Here is a 25,736-nt window from a genome sequence, read left to right on the forward strand (position 1 = left end):
GTTTTTAGTTGTCTTTGACAATAACACTTGAGCTAGGTAACAAAGTAAAAAAAATATTTTATTGATAACAATGACACCAATTACCTTCTCATCACCTTTATTTGTTACAATCAAACTCTTTAAGACAAAGAAATTAAAATATGCTGAAATGAATAGGAAGATTCTAAAGATAATTTCTCCTATTAAGTATGGAGATAGTGTACATATTTATATCCTAATAGTTTTCTATTTGAAGTCTTGTAGGTACATCGTTGTAACTATTGGAGATTCTACATTTACTAGATATATGACCAAATTATATTTTATAAGTGGTTGCAAACCTCATATTTCAACTCGGTTTTATGAGGTTGAGTTAGACTTATATTCCACTTTCTTAAGATGGTATAAGAGTCATTCATAGTCTATCATAATCACATTTGTTGGGCTTATCGTGTCATCTGTTATCGGGTTCTCCTCTAGTCCCATGCATGAGAGGTTCAGTGCTCAGTGTGAGAGAGTGTGTTAAAGATCCCACATTGACTAGAAGTATGACCAAATTATAATATATAAGTGGGTGCAAAACTCACCTTTTAAGCCGATTTTGTGAGGTTGAATTTGACTTAAATTTCACATTCTTTAGACTAACCATAAGACCTTTATCAAGATTATCTTTGATGAAGTGCTTGTCAATTTTAATGTTTTGTCCTATCATGTTGTACTAGATTGTGGGCAATTCTTATGACTGACTTGTTATCTTATAGAATCTGGATCAGAAAACTCAAAACAGGAGAGTTGTCAGATGTAAAAGAGAACTTTGAATAATGCTTTCAATTAACAAAACGAAAACATATACATCTCCACGGGCTCTTTATGGGTCCAAATTCCTCCCACTCAAAATATTTTCTCTCCCCCTCCCACAAAATATATACAACTTCTCATAACAACAACAAAAACAATAATCTCAGCTACTTGAATTAAATAAAATAACTGTATTTCTCTCTCCCTTATTTCCTCTTTCATAGACCTTTGTAATAGAAGTTCATGTCCTAACAATACTTGACCCATCAGTATTGACGTCGTCCTCAAGGTGGAATTGTGGAAAGTGTTCAACAATAACAAAAACTTCCTCCCAACTGCGTTCAAATTCTGGTAAATTCTTCCATTTGAGCAAAATCTTTTGCTGACCTCCATCATTGATTCTACAATCCAACACTACTTTCGGAAACAAATTCAACTGAACACCTTCTATTTGTCCTTCCGGCAGGGGTTGAGACTTTTGTGTAAGCTGTATAACTTTTTTCAAAAGAGCCACATGAAAAACTTGATGAATCTTAGAATGAAATGGAAGCTCCGATTGATATGCTACAACTCTACCTTATCTAAAATTTTGTAGGGACCATAATAATGTGGACCCAACATTTTATATGGTTGCAATTTGAGATATACCCAATCCCCCACTTCTAATTGATCATCTTGTAACTCCTTTGACAAAGTGTCTCTCTGGTGAGTAAGCGAATTAATTTCTTCAACTTGAGAAGGAATAGTAGCCCCTCTCACCAAGGGAGGAGGGTTTTGTCCATAAAGAGCTTTAAAAGGAGACATTTGTGTTGAGGTATTATAATTTGTGTTGAACCAAAACTCTGCCCAAGGCAGGTGTAAGGGCCACTGCCTTTGTTTAGTACCTGTTAGACATTGTAAGTAAACTTCTAAGCACCGATTAACAACTTTGGTTTGTCCATCCGTTTGGATAAGTCGTGCTCATGCAAAACTGAGTTACTGTTGTTAGTCTAAACATTTCCTTCCAAAAACTAATCATGAAGAGTTGGTCTCTATTTGAAAAAATGATAGCTGTAAATCCAGGCATACAAACCACCTCCTTGACAAACATACAACTATTATCTTTGTTGAAAATGGGTGTGACACAACAAAGAAATGGGCATATTTTGTTAGACAATCAACCACCACTATAATAAAATCTTTTCTTGCCTCTTATGTTAGCCCAACTTTTATGTGGAACCCAAAGAGGTTGTAACAGCCCAGCTAAAGATAAGATACAAACATTAGAAGCGGCCATATACTCTTTAATATCAGTCCACATCCCCGCCCAATAATCAAATCTTGCTATCTGTTTGTGTGCAAAAGAACCCCAAATGGCACCCAACATGAGTCGTGAAATTCTTTCAAAAGAGTAGGGATTCTCCTAGAATTTCTTGGAGAACCAATCTGACTTTCTACTACAGACGAACTTTTATAACCTAATAATTTGTATGGACTGTTGTTCCTTGCAAAATCTATTGAAAGATTTTGTATAAGTGAGGATCCTTTTGAACTCCCTCCTCCCAAGCATGCCATTCTTTAGGTTTTGCCACTGATAATGCAGCAAAAGAATACTGTGAAAAGCATCAGCTGCTGAGTTTTCCTTACCAGGTCTATACTGAATTTCGAAGTCATAGCCTCCTATAGTTTTTTGGATGGCAGGGAGTGGAACTTCTAGCTTAAAATTCAAGTCTTTTCCAAATTGTGTTTAAGAACAAGTCATCTTTGTAATGTTCTGGAAGCATCTGTCTAAGAAGTTTGAGTGTATAAACTGGTGAAGAAAAAATGTGAGCTATGTTGGGTAAAGTGTGATTCTTTTGTAGTATCCTTATTATATATTTTATTATTATTATACATAAGGCCGTTGTTATTTGCATGTGGATGCAATCTCAAAGATGAACCACAAAATTTGTTCTTATACTTCTACTTTATTTGGATAACCTATTATAACAAGTTTCTTATTTTTTCCCCTTTACTTGTTTTCCTTTTTTATTCTTTGTTGATAATTAAGAAAAGCAATCAGAATCTTGGATTTGATATGTGGGAATCATTAGTTATATAATTTGGTTTTCTCCATTTAATATTAGGATTTGTTGTAATTAGGATTCCTTTCTTTTTGTTTTTTAGGAAAGAATCTTTGCTAATATTTAGGCAGATTGTTAGCATCCAATCATCGACTATATTTGCTATCTTAGTTTTGGCATCAATTGCCCCATGTTGTTATCTAGGGTTGATCTGAATTGTTAAGAGAAATATTAATTAAAGATTAAATAGTGTAATAACAAATTGCTTTTAGGATGTCTTTAATAATTAATAAACCAAAGTTTGATGCTATGTATTAAGGCATTTGGATTAGGTTTTGTTGTACATATCATGGGATGTCCCATCGAAGCAGTACCTTGACCGTGTCAATTATCAATTCACTTTTGATAAGATTGGTATTTTGCTTAGGGGTGGTGATATTTTGACATCCACAAACACACAACTCAAAATAATATTTTAATAATTTTTGCTTTATTTTTAATTTAAAATTCTAATATACATTATTATATTATTAAAATAGGTTGAAAGTCGATGTAATTTTTTTAAGGAGTGTCAAAGTATTATTTTCCTTTGCTTAGATATTTATATTAAGAAAAGGACTTTTTATGTTATTTATTTATTACTATGCAAAGATGCGGTTGGAATATGTTATGTAATGTTGGTCATTATCTTCGAGCAGGTCAATTACCGAAGTGATTATAGTGAAGAAATCTTTGATGATCCATCTACAATTGCTATGTTACAGGTATGTTAATTCTAGAAAAAGCCATTGGCCTTTTAGGATCTTCCTTGTCAAATTTTATATTACTAGCTCATTCTATTCGAAGTTGAGATGTAGATGATCATTAGTAGTTATCTTTGAAAAATGTTTGCTTCAATAATTTTATTTCTTGTGTTTGTGATAGGTTGTTTATTATGGTAAAAATTTAAGTTGAAAATTAAGAACCATCAAGTACAAGTGTAGGTGAATTATTGAACCTTTTAATACTCACAAGTAATTTTATTTCTTGTGTTTGTGATAGGTTGTTTATTATGGTAAAAATTTAAGTTGAAAATTAAGAACCATCAAGTACAAGTGTAGGTGAATTATTGAACCTTTTAATACTGAAAATCTACAATAACAACTTGACCTAAATTCTTTGAAATATATTGTCAAACTATAAGAAAAGGATAACCATTGAGTTGAAATCATGTTTCTGTGACAATATTGGTGATTTGTTTATATTGGTAAAAAGAGATCAATACAATAATTAAAAGCTATTTTATATCCTATAATAAAAAAGATATGATCATAGAATAATATAGATACTATTGAATGTAACGGGCTTAGCCCATAGTTTATAGTATTTTGTTATTAATGTTATTATTTTCATCTATAAATAAAGACCCCTATGTGTGTATTTTACACAAGGGATATCAATCCTATATTTATTTTTTTTCATTCTTAACATGGTATCTTCTAAAGCTTAGGGTTAGGATTCAATTTTTTGGTGAACCCACTATTCACTGTCAGCTGCCACCGCCGTCGTCGGATTTGCTGTCGTCGGAGCCTCCCTCGCCGTCATCGAAATCTGGTAAGAGCCAGAATTTTCGTCAGAATCTTGCCATAGCAGCGGTTACTGTTGTCACCAATTGAATGACAACTAGCTCTATGGATCCGTCTCCTACCCAATCTTACAAATTAGATGGAACTAATTGGGCCTCATATATTAAACTATGGCTTAAGAGTCAAGATTATGTTGATCATCTTACCCAATGTGTTCGCATTGTTTCTGCAGATGAGGCTTCCCGTTGGTTGAAAATTGATGCTCAATTATGCATTGTTGTTAAATCTACTATTCACTCATCTTCAAAACAATTTTTTCGTGTTTTAGAGACGTGTTCAGAAGTTTGGGAACAGGCAAAATTATTATACACCAATGATACTCAACGTCTTTACGGTGTGTCAAAATCTCCTTACTGTAGTTGCTCCCAAACGTCTTGATGGTACATTGGCTGAATATTTGGGTAAACTACATGCTCTTCTTCATGATTTTAATGAGTTATTGCCTCCTGCCTCCAACGGTTCAAGTTCTTCATGTTATTGGGCTTACATTGCCTTCCTGATGATTATTCTCATGTCCGTGATCAGATTTTGGGATCTCCTATTCTTCCCAATTTTACTTCCACTTGTTCTACCCTTATGCGTGTGTTTGGTAAACACATCACTGATACACCTCTTCCAGTTAATGACTCTTCTGCTTTAATCTATCAGTGTTTATCGTACTCGCTCTTCCAAGTGTGACCATTGTGGCAAACTTGGTAACAAAATTGGTCGGTGTTATGCCTTACATGGTCGTCCTCCTAGATCTGTTGCAGTTGTCCAAAATGTCCCTGTGCAACCTTTTACCATGGATCCTACTTCATCCGATATCTCAGGTCAACTTGCAATTTTCAATGAATTTCTTAAATGGTATAGGATCGTCAGAACTCTGGTTCCACTGCTTCGGTTGCACATTTAGGTACACCTTTTGCTAGCATTACTCACTCCAATTCTCTTGGTCCTTGGGTTCTCGACTCAGGTGCCACCGATCATGTTATTGGTAATAAATCCTTTTTCTCTTCTTTGTCTACCTCCGGTTATTTATCAACCATTACCATGGCCCTAGGGTCTCATCCTGTGGTGTTGGTACTATTCATCTTCTTCCTTCTTTATCTATTGATAATGTTCTTTATGTTCTTGGGTCTTTCTTTAACTTATTATCCATTAGTCGTCTAACTCGTTCCCTTGATTGTGTTATTTCTTTTACCAAATATTCTATTTGTTTATAGGACCGGAGTTCAGGACGGATGATTGACATCAAATGTGAGTCTCATGGTCTTTACTACCTATGAACATTTGCACATGTTGGCATGGTTATGGTTTCTCCATCTCATTCATGCTCAGCTAGGTCATCCTAGTCTTGCCAACAAGATGTAGCACCTTGTTCCAAGTCTGTCCAAAGTGTCTAGTTTGTCTTGTGAGTCGTGTCATTTAGGTAAACAAAGTCGCAGTTCTTTTCCTAGTAGTGTCTCAGAATGTGCTTCATCCCCTTTTGTCTTAGTTCACTTTGACATTTGAGGACAAAGTCGTGCTAAGTCTACTTTAGGGTTTCAATATTTTGTTACTTTTATTGATGATTATTCAAGATGTACTTGGTTATTTTTAATGAAATCTCGTTCTGAGTTGTTTTCTATATTTCAATCTTTTTATAACAAAATTAAAAATCAATTTGGAGTTTCAACTAGAACCTTCCGCACTGATAATGCTTGTGAGTATCTTTCTCATTCTTTTACCACTTTTATGAAATCTCATGAAATTCTTCATCAAACCTCATGTGCTTATACTCCTTGACAAAATGGGGTGGTTAAGCGCAAGAATAGGCACCTTGTTGAAACTACTCGTACTATGTTACTTCATAGTGACGTTCCTCAACGTTTTTGGGGTGATGTTGTTCTTAGTGCATGTTATCTAATTAATCATATGCTATCTTTGGTTTTAGAGAATAAAATTCCTCATTCTATTTTATTTCCTCATGAACCTCTTCATCCTTTATCACCTAAAGCTTTTGGGTCTACATGTTATGTTCACAATTTTTGTTTTGGTCTAGATATATTATCTGCTCAGTCGCACAAATGTGTATTTTTAGGGTTTACTAGATCTAAAAACAGATATAAATGTTTTTCACTTTCTCTTAACCATTATTTCATTTTTGCAGAGGTCACCTTCACTGAGTCTTCTCTTTATTTTAAGTCTTTATCTTCTCCACCTATCTCTGTCTGAACAAGTACATATTCCAGTTGTCTTTGATCCTTTATTATGTCTAGTGTGCCTAAAGATTCTCCTCCCCCACCATCTCCTCAAGTTTATAGTCGTCGTTAGTCTTCCCATCGTCCACAGGATGACTCTCTTCTAGTACCAGATCCTCTGTCCCTTCCGGCACCGATAGTTGAACCTAATATTCCTATTGCCATAAGTAAAGGTATACGTTCTACCCGTAATCCCTATCCACATTGTAATGCTTTAAGCTACGATCGACTATCTCAATCTTTTTATAAGTCATATGTGCTCAACACTTGCTTACTACACTGCAAAATGTTAGGATGAGTCATAGCGAGATAATTCAGCTTACCTACTAATTGTTTGTATCTCAAGATCTGAGTACAACTCTTCTTTTATGTGGTACAAGTTTGATACTTGGATCCATTGGTGGTCTACAAGTGTACATCCCTATTTTTTTCTAAAATATCCAAAGCATATTTCCTTTGTGATATGATCAAACCACCATTGGAGTTAGCAACTTTAATACCTAGGAAGTACTGTAGTTTACAAGGTCTTCTATTTGGAACGATTGAGTAAGATATCTTTTTAGAGTTGATAAAGACGATACACCTTATCAGACATCCCCCTTTGAGTAACAAATCTAAGAGGTTGTTCTATGTATACTTCCTTCCTTATCAAGTTAACACATTCGAGTGAATAATGGCTGCCATGTAGAAAAGAAGGATGACAAATGTCATTGTAGCAATATAAACTGTTATTACAATCTTGTCTATAGATCTTTATAAAACTTATGGCAACCAGACCAACTTTATATCGATCAATGTTCCCATTAGATCCAATTTTAAGAGTATACAACCACTAACACCCCCAACAAATGTTTTTCTAGCTAGAACAAAAATCAACTCCCAAGTGCCACTACTTTGGAGAGCACATATCTTATGAATCATAGCTTGTTGCCACTATGGATAGATAAAACTTAACTGGGAGACTTAGAAATTGAAATAGAAGAGAAAGAGGACAAGCAAGTATAATGTGTGAAGCAAAGACGATGGTAACTTAGGTTAGTACAGTGGAGGGAAGAGTTATGGGTATACCCTTACAGAGGGCAATGGGAAGATTGTGTTCCACTTTCGGAGTTGGAATTGACGAAGGATCCGACACTAGAAAAGAGTCATCCCATGGAAGATTGGAAGGCTAACAATGACGGTAAACTTGAAGATTTGGTGGAGGAGAAGGATTTGTAGGTACACTAAACAAAACAAGAACTGTAATATGTACTGGTTTAGATGGAGACACGGGTGGAGAAGATAAAGATTTAAAATATAAAGAAGATTCAGTCAAGGTGACATCTGCAAAAATGAAATAACAGTTAAGAGAGGGGCAAAACATTTATATCCTTTTTGAGATCTAGTGAAGTCTAAAATAACACATTTGTGTGACCTAGCTGATAATTTATCAAGACCAGGACACAAATTGCGAACAAAGCATGTAGTTCCAAAAACTATAGGTGGTAGGGGATGAAGAGGTTGATGAGGAAATAAAAGAGAATGAATAATTTTATTCTCTAAAAAATTGAAGATAACATGCACTAAAAACAACATCACCCCAAAAACATTGAAGAACATCACTATGAAGTAACATAGTGCAAATAGTTTCAACAAGGTGTTTATTCTTGTTCTCAGCCCCCTCATTTTGTTTAGGGGTATATAAGCACATGATGTTTGATGAAGAATGCCATGGGATTTCATAAAAGTGGTAAAAGAATGAGGAAGATACATATGAGCATTATTACTGTGTAAGGTTCGAATCAAAACTCCAAATTGATTTTTAATTTCGTTATAAAAAGATTGAAATATAGAAAACAACTCAAAATGATATTTCATTAAAAATAATCGAGTACATCTTGAATAATCATCAATAAAAATAACAAAATACTGAAACCCTAAATTAGACTTAACACGACTTGGTCCACAAATGTCAGAGTGAACTAAGGCAAAAAGGGATGAAGCACGTTGTGAGACACTAGTAGGAAAAGAACTACGAATGTGTTTCCCTAACTGACACGATTCACACAATAAACTTGATAAATTAGAAAAACTTGGAACAAGCTATTGCAACTCGTGTAAAATACACACATATGGGTGTTTATTTATAGATGAGAATAATAACAAAATCAATAACATAATAACAAAAACTATGGGCTAAGCCCGTTTCATTCAACAATCCTAATATTTATGACATTTATGTTAAAATATAGTGTAAATATTTCACATTTACTGTACAATAAATATAGATTGACTGGATAATAAGTATATATTTGTTTGTTAATCAGAAGAATTATTCCGTAATTAAGTGCAAATTCTATTCTCTATTAATTACGACAGATTTGTTAGTGAGCAATAGTTAGAAATCCCTAAAATTAAGAGATTGGGAGTAGGAGTTTATTTGGTAGATTTGCTTCAGATTTATTTAGAGTCTTTATTTCTGGAGATTTATTTCCTTTTATTAGGATTTCGTTTTTCCTTTAAATACCAATGTACTGTGTTTTTTTGTTTGTTTAATAACTTCATCTTATAAGTATATTCCACTGCCTTACCCCCTCCCCTCTTTGTGTTTTTTTGAAGGTGGGACTGCTTTATGTTCAACGGGATCCACCATTTATTCGTCCCATATCTAAGGGAATTCAGAGGTGTCTAGTGAGATGGTAAGTATTTTTTTAAAGTTTTAATGTGCTGATAATAAACTGGAATGAATTGAAATACCTATTTAAACTGATATTTGATTGCAGGCTTGTACAGCAGCGGATGCAGCTGAATTCCCACAATTTGATTAATTTTGTGTGGCATAGAGTAATACGTGGACGTTATTATCGTCATTTGATGATACAAATTGGCTATAAATAGAGCATGGAAGTAGGTAAAATGTTTGATCAATCTCTTTCCAGTTTAATTATTGTAGAAATAGATGACAGATATGATGGAATCATTGTATGTCACAAGCACAAAAAGGAACGTATTATACATTGCATTACATATAGATGGGTCTAGGCCAATATAGTAAAATATATATAACAATTATTGTTCACCATGTTGATCCTTGATAAATGCTGAGATGTTACTTATTATGCACTTAGTGGAACAGTTTAGTTCATAATCTTAATTAGTGTCATGACATTTTTTGGAGCTTAGAAAGTGAGGACTATACAGGAAGTTCATTTGGTGGGTTTTGGAAGCAGCTATACTATGTTTAACAATCTTTATGTGCTCTATTTTAAATTTTCCCTCTTCATTTTTGGGTTGAGGAGAATGATATGAGAGAAAATATTCAAATTTCTTATCTGTTGTAACATTTTCATGTTTAACTTGAAAAATGACAGTAAATTTTCCATTGATTTCATGGAGTGGTATGCGTGTTAAGATCAATTTACTGTATAAAGACTGAGTGCAATTATTACATATTTGTATCCTAAGTTTAATGTAGAGTTTGGTTAAACTTTTTGGTAGGGTGAAATATAAAACTACCTGTATGATGTAAATAGTTTTTTTTCGTAAGGTTTTTTTTTTCACTTCTTCGATACAAAAGCTGGAGTTTCTGTTCCATCTATCCAAGATGAAATGCAGTTAAAAATCAGACATTGCATTTATGCTCGGTGTAACTTCCTGCACCTTATTATTCGGTCCCTTATAGTGGCAGAGTTTGGAGTTTTCCCCTGTACTTTTTATGAGTAAACCCACCCTCATTTTAATTCCCAACTTTACAGCAACTTCATTTTAGTCCTTGACCATTAGAGACTTGCATATGTAGCTGAGTACAAAAGCTGAGCATCTGTTGTAATTTTGTACCTGTTAGTTGTTAGTTGTGCAAAGTGTACAATAACAATAGCAATCTCTCATTCAGTTAATTAGCTTCTATAATAGTTTTCTAATGTACAATAAAAAACCAGCAAAGGTTTATTCCCCATTGCTGCTGTAATAGTTTATTTCCCATTTCTCTTGTATTCTTTGGTTTTATAGCTTAGTATTCCTTACAATCTTAATAACTGAAGCTTTGAATGACTGAAACTGCTTGAGTTATGCACTCAGCAGCAGTATGGATATATGTAGTTTTTTTTAATACATAAAAAACAACTTTTATAATGTTTTATATTAAGATGCGTACTTTAAGCTTAATTCAACCTTATAAAACCGGCTTATAAAATGAAGTTTGCACCCACTTATATACTATGAAATGTCCTTATCTCTAGTCGAGATTCTCCAACACTTTACATCAGGTAACTAGCCTTTTTCTAACTTTCATAACTTGGAAGAAATGAATTGAATTCTTTAACTTTTTAATGACTTTTGTTAGGATGTGTGCAAGTTAATCAATTATATTGACGTATTCAGAAATGTTCTCCTTGGATAACATCTTTTCATAAACAAAATGTTAATCAATCTCTATATGTTTAGTCCTTTCGTAACACCTTACCATCATATCCTCTTCAATTTCCCAATCCTCTCTTTCTACCAATGGACACCATGTAGCTGGTTCTACAAATTCAAAACTACCTCTAATTAAGTAGGGACATAATAAAGCCTTGTTATTGAATTTGCCAATGAAGAAACATTTTTCAGTAGCATGAACCTAATATGAGCATGATCAAAATTTTGATTAAAAAACATATGGAACCAATACCATTTATACCTTTTCAAGTTTCTTCACCTCTTTTAATGAGTTAACCTCTAAGAACATCTTGAGCTCCTGAAGAGCTAATTGGGATTGAGGAATATATGATGTGATATCAAATTGAAATTGACTTGTTTGAGAAGCCTACTTTTGAGAGGGTTCATACAAACATTGAATGTTAGTAGATAAACTACTTTGAGCCTTCCTCATGAATTAGTAACACCTCTTGAAAATTCTGAGACTCTAATATATTTGGTTGAGTTGATTGCCCTGACACTGCTGTAAACGAAAGTCAAGTTTCTTTTGTTGGCATTCATGTTGAAAGAATTCACAAATCATGTATTGTGAGAAAAGTTGTTTATGGTATTATTCACAGAGGAGCAATTGCGCTTAAATAGAATACAAAGACTTTATAACTGAAAATCATAATTTATTATGGATATAATCTATCCCTACAATTTAGGATCAATGACCTTGTACAATAAATATAAAATATACTTCAGCCTACCTAATTATGGAATGTAATTAAATCTCCTAATGATGTATTTAAAATTGTATAAAGAAATGTTAATTGAAACATAAATCAACGGATTCTAACACTCCCTCCAAGTTGGTGAGTAGATGTCATCCATTCCCAATATGCCAACAATAGATTGAAATATATCACTAGTTAGCCCTTTTGTCAATACATTTGCAAGTTGATTTCTAGAGATTACAAATGGTGTACATATTGTCCCATTATCCAATTTCTTCTTTATGAATTGTCTATCTACTTCAACGTGCTTAGTTATATCATGTTGCACTGGATTAGGCACAATATTTATTGCTGACTAGTTATCACTATTAAAGGAAAAGAAAGAATAGGGTAAATCCCTTGTGTATATTGAACACATAGGGTTATGTTTATATAGGAAAAAGAAACATATGGGCTAAGCCCATTACATAAATATGAGATATCTAACAATATCTATAATATCTCATAATATCAAATAATATCTAATAATATCTAACAATCACAATACAATCTCATAGGCTACTTCCAATCAATCTTCATGTCTTCTAAAATTATCTTTTAACTATAGTGTTTCACAAATCCCTAAGGCCATGACTCTAAACTTTGCCTCTGGCTTCATCTCGCCATAACATTTTATTTCTAGCTCCTCCAAGTGACTAAATTTTCTCCAAGGAAAGTGCAATATTCAGAGGTAGTTCACTTGTCGTCTATAGAACCTGCATATTCAGTGTTTGTGTAGGCTTCTGAGATAATCTCATTCCCCTTTGTAAATAGAATTCATTTCAAAGCATTGTTTTCAAGTACTATAGAATGAGATAAACAACTTTGAGATGGGTTTCCTCTAGATTATGCATGAACTGACTTACAACCCCTACAACATAGGCAATGTTGAGCCAAGTGTGAGACAAGCAGATCAATTTCCCGAATAGTCTTTGATAAGATTGTCTATCCATAACTACATCTTCAATTGATTCACCAAGTTTGTGATCCTGTTCAATAGGTGTCTCTACTGGTTTGCATCCTAAATTACCAATTTAATCCAGCACATATTTTTGTTGGAAGATGAAAATACCATGATGGGAATGAGCCACATCAATGCCCAAGAAATATTTCAATCTGCCTAACTCCTTAATTTCAAGTTCTGTTATCAAACATTTTTTAAGGCTTCCATTCCATTTCCTATTACAACTGCATCTTCTACATAGACAATTACTGCAGTAACACCACCTGAAGTTGAATGCTTAAGAAACAGTGTATGGTCTCCTTGGCTTTGCTTGTACTTTGTGGTCTTCATTACATCAGTAAACCTGTCAAACCATGCTCTAAGAGATTGTTGCAATCCATAGTGTCTTCCTTAGTGTACACGCCTGTACCGTCCCGTATCCGGGCGTTGACTAAGTCAAGGTCAAAGTCAACGACTGGAGAGTCAAAGTCAACGCAAAGCGTCGCCTAGGTGGAGAGACGCCAAGTGCTAGCATCGCCAAGAAGAGGCGTTGCCAAGGCAAGGCGTCGCCAAGGTGAAGGCGTCGCCAGATCAAACAGTACTAAAGCAAGGCAATCACAGTGTGGTTCCCCGATACCCATGGGTAGGGAAGACCATGGAGGGAGCGACGCCGTGGGAAGGCCTCAGATCCCGATAACCCGGGGCAGCGATAAAGAAAAGGAAAAGGTGGCTTCAAGGCCATAGTGATAGCACCAGTGTAGGGCAGCCTGACTTGTGAAGTACCCCTGCCGCCCCAGAGACGCCTTTGGGACAGATACGACTCAAGAGGAAGGTCACACCCAGGGTAGCCGGGTGCAGGGTACGAAAGGAAGGCAGATACGCTCTCAAAGTAAGTGACTAGATGATTGGGGGCATGAGTTGGCACCCAAAAAGTCACCCCTAGCGCAGTAGCACTCCCAAGCAGGAGGACTCACACGTAGAAACGTCCCCAGATGGGCAGAAACGCCCCCAGATGGGGTCATGGCGTCGTGAGGCCCTCCACGTGTACGACAGCCATGTCAGAATAGAAACACCCTTTAGTCAGGTGCCAGGTAATGGACGTACTCCTACGCGTTTGAAACTTTCTAGTTGCTTGCTCGTGCTTCAGGGTTACGAACAAGGGACTGAGGAATATTTTTGCCTGAGAGAGAGAACACAGACAATACACAGTTATTTCTTACCACCTTCAGAGTGCCACACGCGGTGCTCAGAGACGGAGGTGAACAGTTTTGGTGTTTCTTGCTGGCTGACTTGAGCGTCGGAGTGCAAACGGCCGCTAGGGCGCCTCTTTGTCCTCTTTTTTGCAGGAATCCACAGGCAATCGGTGGGAGGAGTCCCTAGCTGACGGTTGAGGTCGCGCACGAAGACGTCCCGGTCAACCGGACGGAACAACGCCTTTCCCTCCTTGGCTTTAAACTTAGGTGGGATCTCCATGCAATTTTCTTCCACAAAATTGACATGTAAAAGAAGGCATTTGTGACAGTGACATCAAATTGATGCAAACTCCATTTACAGTTAGCAGCTATAGACAATAAAATTCTAACAGTTTCAAGATAGTCAATCCCATATGTTTGAGTATATCTCTTAGCTACTAACCTTGCCTTATACCTTTCTAATGTCCCATATGCCTTGTATTTAATAATGAATACCCACCTATTTTTTCCTTTAGGTAGATCCACCAACTCCCAAGTTTTGTTCTTTTCTAAACCAACCAACCTTTGTAGCATTTTTCCAATCCTTACTATTCAATGCTTCAACCATAATTTTTGGAATAGTGACAATATTTAGATGACTGAGAAAGCTTTTGTGATTACTAGAGATAACATAGTGTGATAATACTTACCTTGGCTTTTGAGCACATGCTCTAACACCTTTCCTTACTGCAATTGGAAGATCCTAAACTTTAATGGTTGGCATATTTTATTCTTTATTAATGTTAGGTATTTGAGGTATAGGGTCAAATTCATGGACTTATGGTGATTGAATAACAAACCTTCTCCTTCGTGAGTATACATGCGGTGGATGGATATCACTCTAAGTTTGTTCTTCAGTTATATTTGGGATTGACACAGAAGGAGAATAAATAGGAGAAGCAACCATGGTTAACGAATCAAGATTCGAATCGTGAATCATTTTTCGATTTTTTTGAATGGTGAGTCAAATCTTATTATGAATCGTAAGATATATAATAAATAAAATATGATATATTTTTAAATAAGAATAAGAATAAGTGACATGAAAAAAACATTAGAAATATGATATATGAAAATGAAGTCAAAATGTTCAATCCACAAAATCAAAACATAATAAAATGTAAAATACTATTTTCTATATTTAAATCCTACATCCTAATCTTATGCTTTCATTCATCATCTCCGAGATTAATGTCACTTAGATAATCTTTTTCCTTTCATATAACATTCTCTTGCAGTTCATTTTCATCCTCTTCCTCCACATCTTGAACCATATCTTCCATTTCATTATGATAAAAATTTCAATGCGGATAGTGAAGCTTTATATGGTTTATATGAGACCATTGAAAAAATAATCTCAGATAGAAGGATTAGATTTCAACTTAATTAACAACTTGACATATAATTGTTTAGAATAAGCATGACAATAGATACTAGGGATAAGAAACATACTAATAAAGCATTTAATCAATCTAAATAGGTTCATAAAAAACATAACAATTTGGATCACACATTTATTAGTGTTAGTTTTTTGTTCGAAATTGCAGTTCTTTGGTGGGAAAATTATGGTGGAAAGGGTAAAAAGCTACAAAATCTAGCAATAAGGGTTGAGTCTCACTTGTAGTGCTACTGGGTGCGAAAGGAATTGGAGCATATTTGATCTAGTGCATACTAAAAGAAGGAATCACTTAGAACAACAAAGATTAAATGCTCTTGTCTTTGTTAAGTACAACCTTCAACTTGAGATTAGGCAAATGAGAAAGGGGATACTTGTGATCCTATATGTTTATTTGATATTGAATTAGATGATAAGTGGATTACTGAAAAGGAGTATCCTTTCCTACCAAAGATGTTTCATGGATGGATATACATGAATATTTTACTCTTGAAGAGGGAGTTCGAAGCAAGAAAATGAAGAGAGGTATTTTTTTAAAAATTATAAAACTTGTACAATTAAATTAAAGGTTAACTATGTTTTTCGTCCGTATACTTTCACGCGAATTTGATTTTCGTCTCTAGTCCTAACTTTAGACCTACCTGGTACTTGTAGTAAGAACACTATTGGAATAAATCTTTGTTAGTTTTTCTTTACGTGGCACACATATTTCTAGTGTGGACTAGGAAGTTAAAATATTTTATGCTGACGTGATGTTATAATATTATAATACCGTCCATGTTGGAAATTTGTTTGTTATGTAAAAAAACACTGGTAATGACTTATTTCAATAGTTTCCTTACTACAAGTACCCAGGAGGTCTAAAGTTTGGACTAGGGATAAAAATCAATTTCGCGTTATGGACGAAAAACATATTTAATGCTTAAATTAATCATAAATGTTATAATACTTATACTAAGTGTTTTGTTTCTTTAGTACGTCCAAGAAATTTAAATACTACGGTTTATAGAAAGGGAAAATCTACCATAATCACAAATGATAATGAAATTGAAGATACGGTTGAAGATGTGGAAGAAGAGAATGAAAATGAGTTACAAGAGAATGTTATATTAGAGGAAGAAGACGATTTAAGTGACATTGATCGTGGAGATGATGAATGAAAGCATAAGATTAAGATGTAAGATTTACATATAGAAAATATTATTTTACATTTTATTATGTTTTGATTTTGTGGATTGAACATTTTGACTTCATTTTCATATACCATATATCTAATGTTTTTTTCATGTCACTTATTCTTATTTAAAAATATATCATTTTATTCTTATTCCTATTCATACTAAGATTCAATTCACGATTCAAAAAAATCGAAATACGATTCATGATTCGAATCTCGATTCGATAACCATGTTTTAACACCCATGAACTTTTGAAAAAATCCTTGAATAAAAATTGTGAATCTAACCAGGATGGACTTCCTATTGCTTTTAGAAAAGGAACATGGTCTTGTACAAAGTATTCCACTTCTCATTTTATGTCTACTAACACCTTTCCATGCACAACACGAGTTTCCTCTCTCTCATTGATGCACTTAGAGTTCTTACATCGATTCAAGAGACATTGAAGGATTAGAATTAGGTTCAGGCATTGAATGAAGAGATGAGTGCCTATGAAAAGAACTAGACATGGGAGATTGTTGATAGGCCATAAGATAAAAAGGAAGTAGGATGCAAGTGAGTTTATAATGTAAAGTATAGATTTGATTGCAAGATTGGAGTTCCCATAGAACATAGTCATAGAATTAGAAGTGATGAAGGTAGTTACGATGAATAAGGTCCAATAATAGAAACATATGAGGAAGTTCATTTACTTAGCCCACATCAGACATGACATAGCTTATATTGAGTATAGTCAGTCAATTTATGCAAGATCCAAAGGAGCGACATTTACATGTATTGAATATAATCTTTCAATATTTGAAGACAACTCCAAGAAGGGGATTGTTGTTCAAGAGGAATGCAAAATTAAAAATGGAGGTGTATACTGATGCAAATTATGTGGGTTCTGTTATAGATAGTAGGTTGACATTGCATGTTCTTGGGTGGAAACTTGGTAATTTGGAGAAGTAAAAAACAAAATGTTGTAGCAAGGTCTAGTGTAGAGGCTTAATTTCAAGCTATAGCACAGGCTGTGTTTGAATTATTTTGAATGATATGATGAACATGTTATGGTAAGGGCAAAACATGTAACATCTTACCCAAGAACAAATCCTTTTGCATTACAAACAACTATGTCAAGTCTCTCATATTTTGTGTCGACCTTTTTTTGTTGTTGGTCTAAGTAAATTGTGCACTAGAAGTGGGTATAGTAGTGACAAAGTCATACCATCTATCCATTCATTAAATTTAGTTATAGATCTACTATATGGACCCATTCCTTTATAATCCGGTAAACTAGTAATGATTTTGTTTTGTGCTAGAATTTTTATAAGTTTATTATAGTTCATGCAGCCTTTATTGCATAGTTGGTTGAATATGAACATTCTAGTTGAGTTTAAAATGCAAAGACTTAAATAAATGAACTTTAATGTAAATCATTGTTGATTTATGAATTTTAGTTCATTTTGACCTATTGTCTTCTACAGGGAATATTTTGATCTACAGAAATGATGTTGAAACAATTTGTGTCCTTCAAAAATATAAGATCTATATTTTCATGTGTCGTGAGTTTAACTAATTCACATGGGTTGAAGGACAAAGGTGGCCAAGAAGTTGATGACGTCTAGGTGCAATATTTTGATGATATGCTGACACAAAGTCAGTGTCCAAATTTTAAGAACAAAATTGTTTACAACTTCCATGAAAACACCCAGAAGATTCGTTTAACTGAAGTTCAAGTAAAATGAAGACATAAATGACAGTTTTATCTTTTCAGGATATTTTTTTTTGCCTTATACTCACCATTAGGGTATGATACGATCTTTTTCTCATCATTAGGATGAAATAGTTTATCTTTTTATTGGAATTTGCAGTCATTCAGATTTGTTTAGGCTTTAATTGTGAGTACTTCTATGAATAGGAAGTCGTGTATTTGGAAGGACACCATTGAATTGAATAAAAAGTTTATGTTCGTTTTTTTTTCTCCATTTCAATTCTCTCGTGCACACTTTCGATGTATTTTTGTGTGAAACCTTGATTCAGGGCTATACTTGTTGTAAGGATTTTGTTAATGTTTGATTTTAATTTTTTTCTTTTCATTTTTTGCTTCGTTTTTTAATATCATTCGCTCTTTTTAAATATTTGATTGTGATTTGTCATTTTATAATATAATCCAAACTAATCAAATTCTCAATGTTTAAATCATGGTTAGAAATCGATTATAAATATAATTAGAAAAAAAAAACTAGTGGGTAATTGAATATTCTATCTACTTATGACTTGCTCTTGAACCGACTCGCTTACCCTAATTTTTAGGAACATAAATATCCTTAATTTTTTTAGTATAATATCAAATAATTAAAGTGGACAATAGTTTAAGAAATAATAGTTTGCATTTGATGTAATATACTTTGGAAGTGCTGTGATGAAAACAAATCTTAAGGAGTAAATATGATATTTGAAAATAACTCATTTTGTAGAACACGCATAAATAACTCAAGTCCTAGAATACGTGAAAGTAAAGTAAGTTAAAAAATCCGAGCATGATTTTCCCTTTCACTCCATGGAGGTGCAGAAAGAAGAAAATGTCCTAGCGAAAAATATTAAAGCTAACCTCCTTTTTCTGGGCAATTTCTTTCTACACCTTCAAAAAAATTTCAATTCCAAAATTATCTTTAAGTAAAAGGTGTAGAATTTATTTATTTTTCATTTCCAAATTATATAATTCGTAAACCTTCTAAATTCTAGAATTTAGAATATCACGTCAGCTACAATCTTATCTTGTTTTGAGTTTTTTGTTTTCAATTAGCAAAGCTTTAAACTTTTGTTTTATTTTCAAAGATTGCTTAGATATGGAATTGGAGTTGTTAAGAAGATCTTCATAGGAGAGATCATTCTCATCTTCATCATCAAACGATGAACAAGATGAGTTAAAAGCATAAAGGAAATTAGAGATTGGATTAGAGTGTACCTCTTCGTTTGTGTTTGTCATTAAACACATATTGTGCGTTTATTTGATCTAGAATTTGACCAAGAGTATGAATCTACCCATGTATCCATCATACTTTTCTTCTTGAATCTTGGCTTCTTTTCAACTTTGGACACTCAGATCTCATGTGTCCTGAATTTTTGCATTTGAAGCAGACAATGTCTTAAGAAGCTTCATCCTTTTTTAGATGGAACAAACCTTCCTTTTTCATAGGAGGAAACCTTTTGTTTACTTTTCCTCTACGTTTAAGCAAATGCTTAAACTTTCAAGACATTAGAGATATTTTGATGGAAAAACGCTCTTCTTCTAGTAGTGTGATCTTTGTAATTTATTCATTTGATGGATGATGAAGGAGATATAAGGAACAAAAACATTAAAGAAACTCGAAAGGAGTTTCCATGGATTGAAGTGGAGTTATAAATTTGTGAGAGAGTGAGAGGTGATGCCAACTCATTAGGTGATGTGAGTTGATTTTAGATTTATCCATTTTTAAGGGTGACACCTGTTTATGATTTGGATTTTAGCAAATATAAGGTGAGACCTAGGGAAGATCCCCACTGGACATGAACTTAACTAAGTGGTTAAGTGTGAAGGTTCACTTCCAAAGACAAAAAGGAAAACACATTATATGGTGAAGATGGTGCATATTGCGGAATTAAAACTAATGAAAGGAAACAAATGTAATGGAGAAAATCGAAATGGAAAAAGGAAGCAAAAACAATAACACAATTATAAAGAACAAAGGCGTAATGAAACAACAAAAGAGATGAAGGAAAGAAAGTTTATGGTGATGGACAAGAGAAGAACACACCAATTGGAATGTGGATTCTCCAAGATAAGTGTGGAGGGCCGCCACTTGAAGAGCTCTCAACTCTCACAAGATAAGACCTAAGCTAAGAGAACACAAGTTTCGACATGCAAATACATGGAGTAAGGCACCCTATTTATAGGGATGGGTGCCTTGGAAAACAAGATGAAACAAGGGTAGAAAAGGAAAAGAGGGAGGGGCGACCTTTAGGGTTGACCAAGTCAAGGTCGCACCCTAAAGCTCATTCTTTTAGAAGTTAGGTCAACTTCCTACCCTAAAGGCTAGGCACTAGCTAAAATGATAAGCACACCCCCTATTATGCTAAAATAAACCTATTCTACTGAAATTACAAATAAAGACACTAGTTGATGCTTAACTCCCATGGCGTAGGCTTTACTCCTAGTGATCCTCTGGGGAAGGCTAGGTGCTGAAGCATTGGCTAGAGGTGGATCCTGACCTAGCCGTGTATCATGAGTCATGTTCGAGTCATCCTCCTAGAAGGTTGGGCTTGGTCAGTGGGTGCGCCCTTTCTCAGACCCTCATCATGCTCTCTGGGTGGGAGAGAATTCGTCCACGAATTTGCAATACCTGCATAGAAAGAAGTTAGATCACTAACATTAAAAGAATGACTTCCTAAATATGTGTTAGGTAGATCTAACTCATAAGCATTGTCATTGATCCTTTTAATGATCTGGAAAGGACCATCACCACGTGGTAGAAGTTTGGACTTCCTTTGAGTAGGGAAGCGATCCTTCCTCAAGTGAAGCCAAACCTAATCCCCGGGTTCAAAGATCAATGCCTTGCGCCTCTTATTGCGTGTGTGGCATACTTGCCTACCTTCCTTTCAATTTGTAGCTTGATATGATGGTGCAAGTCTTTCATAAAATAATCCTTTTCAAACCCATCCTTGCACAACACCTCATCAAGTATAGGAATAGGAAGGAGGTCAAGGGGTATGAGAAGTAGTAGAGTTAACTACTCGATTATAAGCAAACTCAATATGAGGAAGTAAGTTTTCCCACACCCTTGGGTTCCCGGAAGTAAGGCATCTCAACATTTGAGCCAAAGTCCTATTGACCACTTTTGTCTGACCATTAGTTTGGAGGTGGTAAGTAGTAGAAAATAAGAGTTTAGTGCCAAGTTTTCCCCACAATGTCTTCTATGTAATCTAACAACTTCATTGAAGAAGAGATTTGCAATATAACAAGCATCATCTACTTTGTGGCATGGAATAAAATGAGCCATTTTGGAAAAGCGATCCACCACCACAAAGATAGAGTCCATACCCTTAGATGTCTTGGGAAGACCTAAAATGAAATTCATAAAGATGTCTACCCAAGGCATGTCTAGGATGGGAAGAGGGGTATATAAATCATGGGGTTGAACCTTATACTTAGCCTTCCTACATGCTATGTATTTATCACAAAAGCTATGTACAGATTTGTGCTCGTGAAGCCAAAAGAAATGCTCATGCAATGTATCTAAGGTCGTAGCTACCCCAAAATGTCCCATAAGACCATCCTCATGTGCCTCTCTAACAAGAGATTGCCTCAAAGACCCTTGGGCTACACAAAGTATTTTCCCTTTAAGAGAAAACCATTATGTATGAAAAATTCTTTGTGTCCATCCTTTGAGCACTCTTGAAAGATGTGAGAAAAATCAAGGTCATCTTTATAGATTTCCTTTAGGTGATCAAATCCCAAGTATTTAGTATCTAAAACATTTAGCAAGGTGCGCCTTCTTGAAAGGGCATCCGCCACCACATTAGCTTTACCTTGCTTATGTTTGATCACATAAGGAAATTGCTCAATAAACTCTACCCATTTGGCATGCCTCTTGTTAAGCTTGCTTTGTCCTTTCAAATATTTAAAGGATTTATGATCACTTTGTATCACAAATTCCCTTGGAAAAAGATAATGTTGCCAATTTTGCAAGGCCCTATCAAGAGCATAAAGCTCATTGTCATAGGTTGAGTAATTGAGATGACTCCTCTTGAGTTTCTTACTAAAGTAAGCTATGAGGTGACCCTGATGAAGAAGGATAGCCCCAATGCCTATGTGGGAGGCATCACATTCTATCTCAAATGTTTTAGTAAAGTTGGGAAGTGTTAAAATCGGTGCCTTGGTTAATTTATCTTTCAAAGTCTCAAAAGCTTTTTCTTGTTCTTGGCCCATTTAAACACCACAGCCTTCTTTACTATTTCATTGAGAGGTGCAACAATGGTACTAAAGTCTTTCACAAATCTTCTATAAAAACTAGCTAATCCATGAAAGCTTCTTACCTCACTAATATTGGTGGGTGTAGGCCAATTTCTAATTGCTACTACCTTCTCATCATCCACATGCACCCTTTTTTAACTCACAACAAACCCTAGGAAGTCTATATGGTCTATGGAAAAGACACATTTTTCTAGATTAGCATACAACTTCTCCTTCCTAAGGGTTTCCAAGACTTGCCTAACATGCTCCTTATGGTCTTCTAAGGTCAAGCTATAGATAAGGATGTCATCAAAGTAGACCACTACAAACTTGCCAATGAAAGGTCTTAAAACATGATGCATAAGTCGCATGAAGGTACTTGGAGCATTGGTTAAGCCAAAGGGCATGACTAACCTCTCACACAACCCAAACTTGGTCTTAAAAGCGGTTTTCCATTCATCAACCAGTTTAATCCAAATTTGGTTATAACCACTCTTAAGATTAATTTTGGTGAAGAATTGAGACCCATGTAACTCATCCAACAAGTCATCTAATCTAGGAATGGGATGGCTATACTTAATAGTGATATTGTTTATGGCGCGACAATCCGTACACATCCTCCAACTCCCATCCTTTTTAGGGATAAGAATCACAGACATAACACAAGGACTCGTGCTATCTTAGACCCAACCCTTAGCTATTAATTTCGTTACTTGTTGTTGAATTTCCTTAGCCTCAGTTGGATTGGTTTTATATGATGGCCTATTTGGTAAAAAAGCCCCATGTATTAAATAAATTTGGTGATCAATACCTCTTAAAGGAGGTAATCCTTTAGGAGGGTCTTGAAACACATCTTGATACTCTTTTATCAAAGGATCCAAACATTTAGAATTATCTACCGTTGGCTCAATCTTAAGGTTTTTCTTTGGATAAGCTATATAAAGATAGCCCTTTGAGAAAAAAATTTACCTTTTTAACTTCTTTTGAGGAAATGAGAAGGCTTCTTCTAGAACATTTTTTTTTTCTTTTTCATTTTCTCTCTTCTCTTTTATTTTTACTTGGTCCTCATGGACCTCTTTTGGAAAGAGAGATTTTAGTGTGATCTTATGCCCTTGGAAGGAAAACAAGATTTTGTTAGTAAGGCCATCATGTAAAGTTTTTCTATCAAATTGTCATGGCCTTCCTAAAAGAATGTGGGTGGCTTCCATTGGCACAACATCACACAAGACCTCATCCTTATATTTTCCAATTGAGAAGGTTATGAAGACTTTCTTATTAAAAATTATTTCTCCCTCTTCACTAAGTCATTGGAACTTGTAGGGCTTTGCATGAGAGATGATGGGTAACCCAAGTTTTTCCACCAGTCTTGTACTTGCTACATTGGTGCAACTACCCCCATCCACAGTTAAGGAACATAAATTGTCATTAAGGAGACACCTTGTGTGAAAAATATTTTCCCCTTGACTTTCATCAAAAGGTTTTTGAACTTGACCAACCATGCACCTCACTACTAAAAAATCTCCCTCACATGGAAACTCATACTCTTCCTCACTTTGGCTTCTTGAATAGGTAGGGTACCTAGACCTTTGAGAGTTATGGTCACTCACAACAACCTCCCCCCCTCCCTTTAACCATCATGTTTCTCTTAGAAGGACAATTGACAGCTATGTGCCCAAAACCTAAGCATTTAAAACATTTTTGGTTTGAGGTTTTGGTGGGTAACTTAGGTGTAGAGGTTCAGGGTTTAGAAACTCTAGGATTACAAGTGGAATCTTTCACAAAATTGGAAGGAAAAGTTTTTGAAGAAGTTTTATTTTTGTCCTTTCATGATGTTTTTGTAGAAGTCATCATTATAAGTAGTTTTGAAATGGGTTTTCTTTAAAAGTTGTGATTCAAGCTTGATGACTAGGTGAACCAATTTTTCCAAAGAATAATACTCATATAACTCTACCACATCTTGGATTTCTCTTCTTAAGTGATGACGACCAAGGAGAGAGGGTGCCTACCCATGATGATGACCAAGCCCAACCCATGACCTCAGCACCCACCATACCGTAGAAGATTACTAGGAGCAGAGAACAAACTCTGGGTGCTGAGCATCAATTGGTCTCTTTTTTTTTTAATTTTCGTAGAATAGGTCTATATAGCATAAATAGGAGGTGAAGATATAAGAATGGGCATAGGAGAAGTCCATTAGGGTAGGAAGGAAACCTTAGCTTCTAGAATGATGCATAAGGTGCAACTTTGACTAAAGTCCACCCTAGAAACCGCACCATATTTGCTTCTTCCCCTTCTACCCTCATTCCTTGTTTTCCAAGGCTCCTCACTCTATAAATAGGAAGTCTCCCCCTTTGTAAACACAAATTGAAATTATAGTAGAAATTATGCACAATTTTTGTGCGAGTGGTGAGTGAGTGAGTCTCCTCCAAATTAGTCTTATCTTGGGTTCATGATGCTCTCAAGTGGCGGCCTCATCCCATTTATCTTGGTGGTTTCATCCCATCAAGTGGCGTGATACACCATTGCTTCACCATTCATAAGTTCTTCTTTCATCATCTCTTCCATTAATCCATTCCTTTTCATGTTTGTATCTTCTTTGTCCTTTAATTGTTTCCTTATGCCTATTCGGTTTTGTTCTTCTTGTTCTTATTTCCTTATTTGATTCCACCCTTTATCTTGTCATCATCATCACCATTTAGTTGTGTTTTCCTTTTGCCTTTGTGAAATGAACTTTCACATCTACTTAACGACTTGGTTAAGTTAATGTCCAGTGGAGATTTTCCTTAGGTTGTCACCTCTAATTGTCTAAAATCCAAATCTAACTAAAGTGTCACCATAAAAATGATCAATCATAAAATCAACTCACATCATGTGGTTATTAGAGCTTAGGTTCTTATGCTTAATTTGCTTGAGTTGATTTGGCACTTTACAATTTCTTTACATTTTAGCACCTTTAATTCTTGTCTTTAAATTCAAGTACCTTTACTTTCTTGTTTTTAAATTCAAGTACCTTTACATTCTTGTCTTTATTTTATTGCATTTTATTTTCCAGTCCCTTAATTCTTGCAAATTTTTTTCGACCATTTTTATATTCATAGCATTTTTCTTTTTGAATATGTTTCTTGTTATGTTTTTTTTAAAGCCAAAGTGGCTCAAAAACAAAAACAACAAAGAAGATTTCAAAACCATCTTTG

The 25,736-nt window shown here is 34.8% G+C and overlaps 1 protein-coding gene across 2 annotated transcripts in view; it reads left to right on the forward strand.

Annotated features, from left to right (window-relative positions):
• The window catches only part of LOC137830997 (uncharacterized), a 31,167-nt gene extending 12,632 nt beyond the window's left edge, over positions 1 to 18,535 (forward strand). The window contains exons 9-12 of one of the 2 annotated variants that reach the window (XM_068638462.1): positions 3,518 to 3,583; positions 9,265 to 9,344; positions 9,429 to 9,556; positions 18,035 to 18,535. In XM_068638462.1, coding sequence (XP_068494563.1) covers positions 3,518 to 3,583; positions 9,265 to 9,344; positions 9,429 to 9,543 — 261 coding nt within the window. In that variant the 3' untranslated portion in view covers positions 9,544 to 9,556; positions 18,035 to 18,535. The remainder of the gene's footprint in view (positions 1 to 3,517; positions 3,584 to 9,264; positions 9,345 to 9,428; positions 9,557 to 18,034) is intronic. The other variant, XM_068638463.1, reaches the window with a different exon arrangement.
• Positions 18,536 to 25,736: the final 7,201 nt, after the last annotated feature.

The sequence above is a fragment of the Phaseolus vulgaris genome, chromosome 6 (genome assembly GCF_000499845.2).
Source record: "Phaseolus vulgaris cultivar G19833 chromosome 6, P. vulgaris v2.0, whole genome shotgun sequence".
Taxonomy (NCBI): Eukaryota; Viridiplantae; Streptophyta; class Magnoliopsida; order Fabales; family Fabaceae; genus Phaseolus; species Phaseolus vulgaris.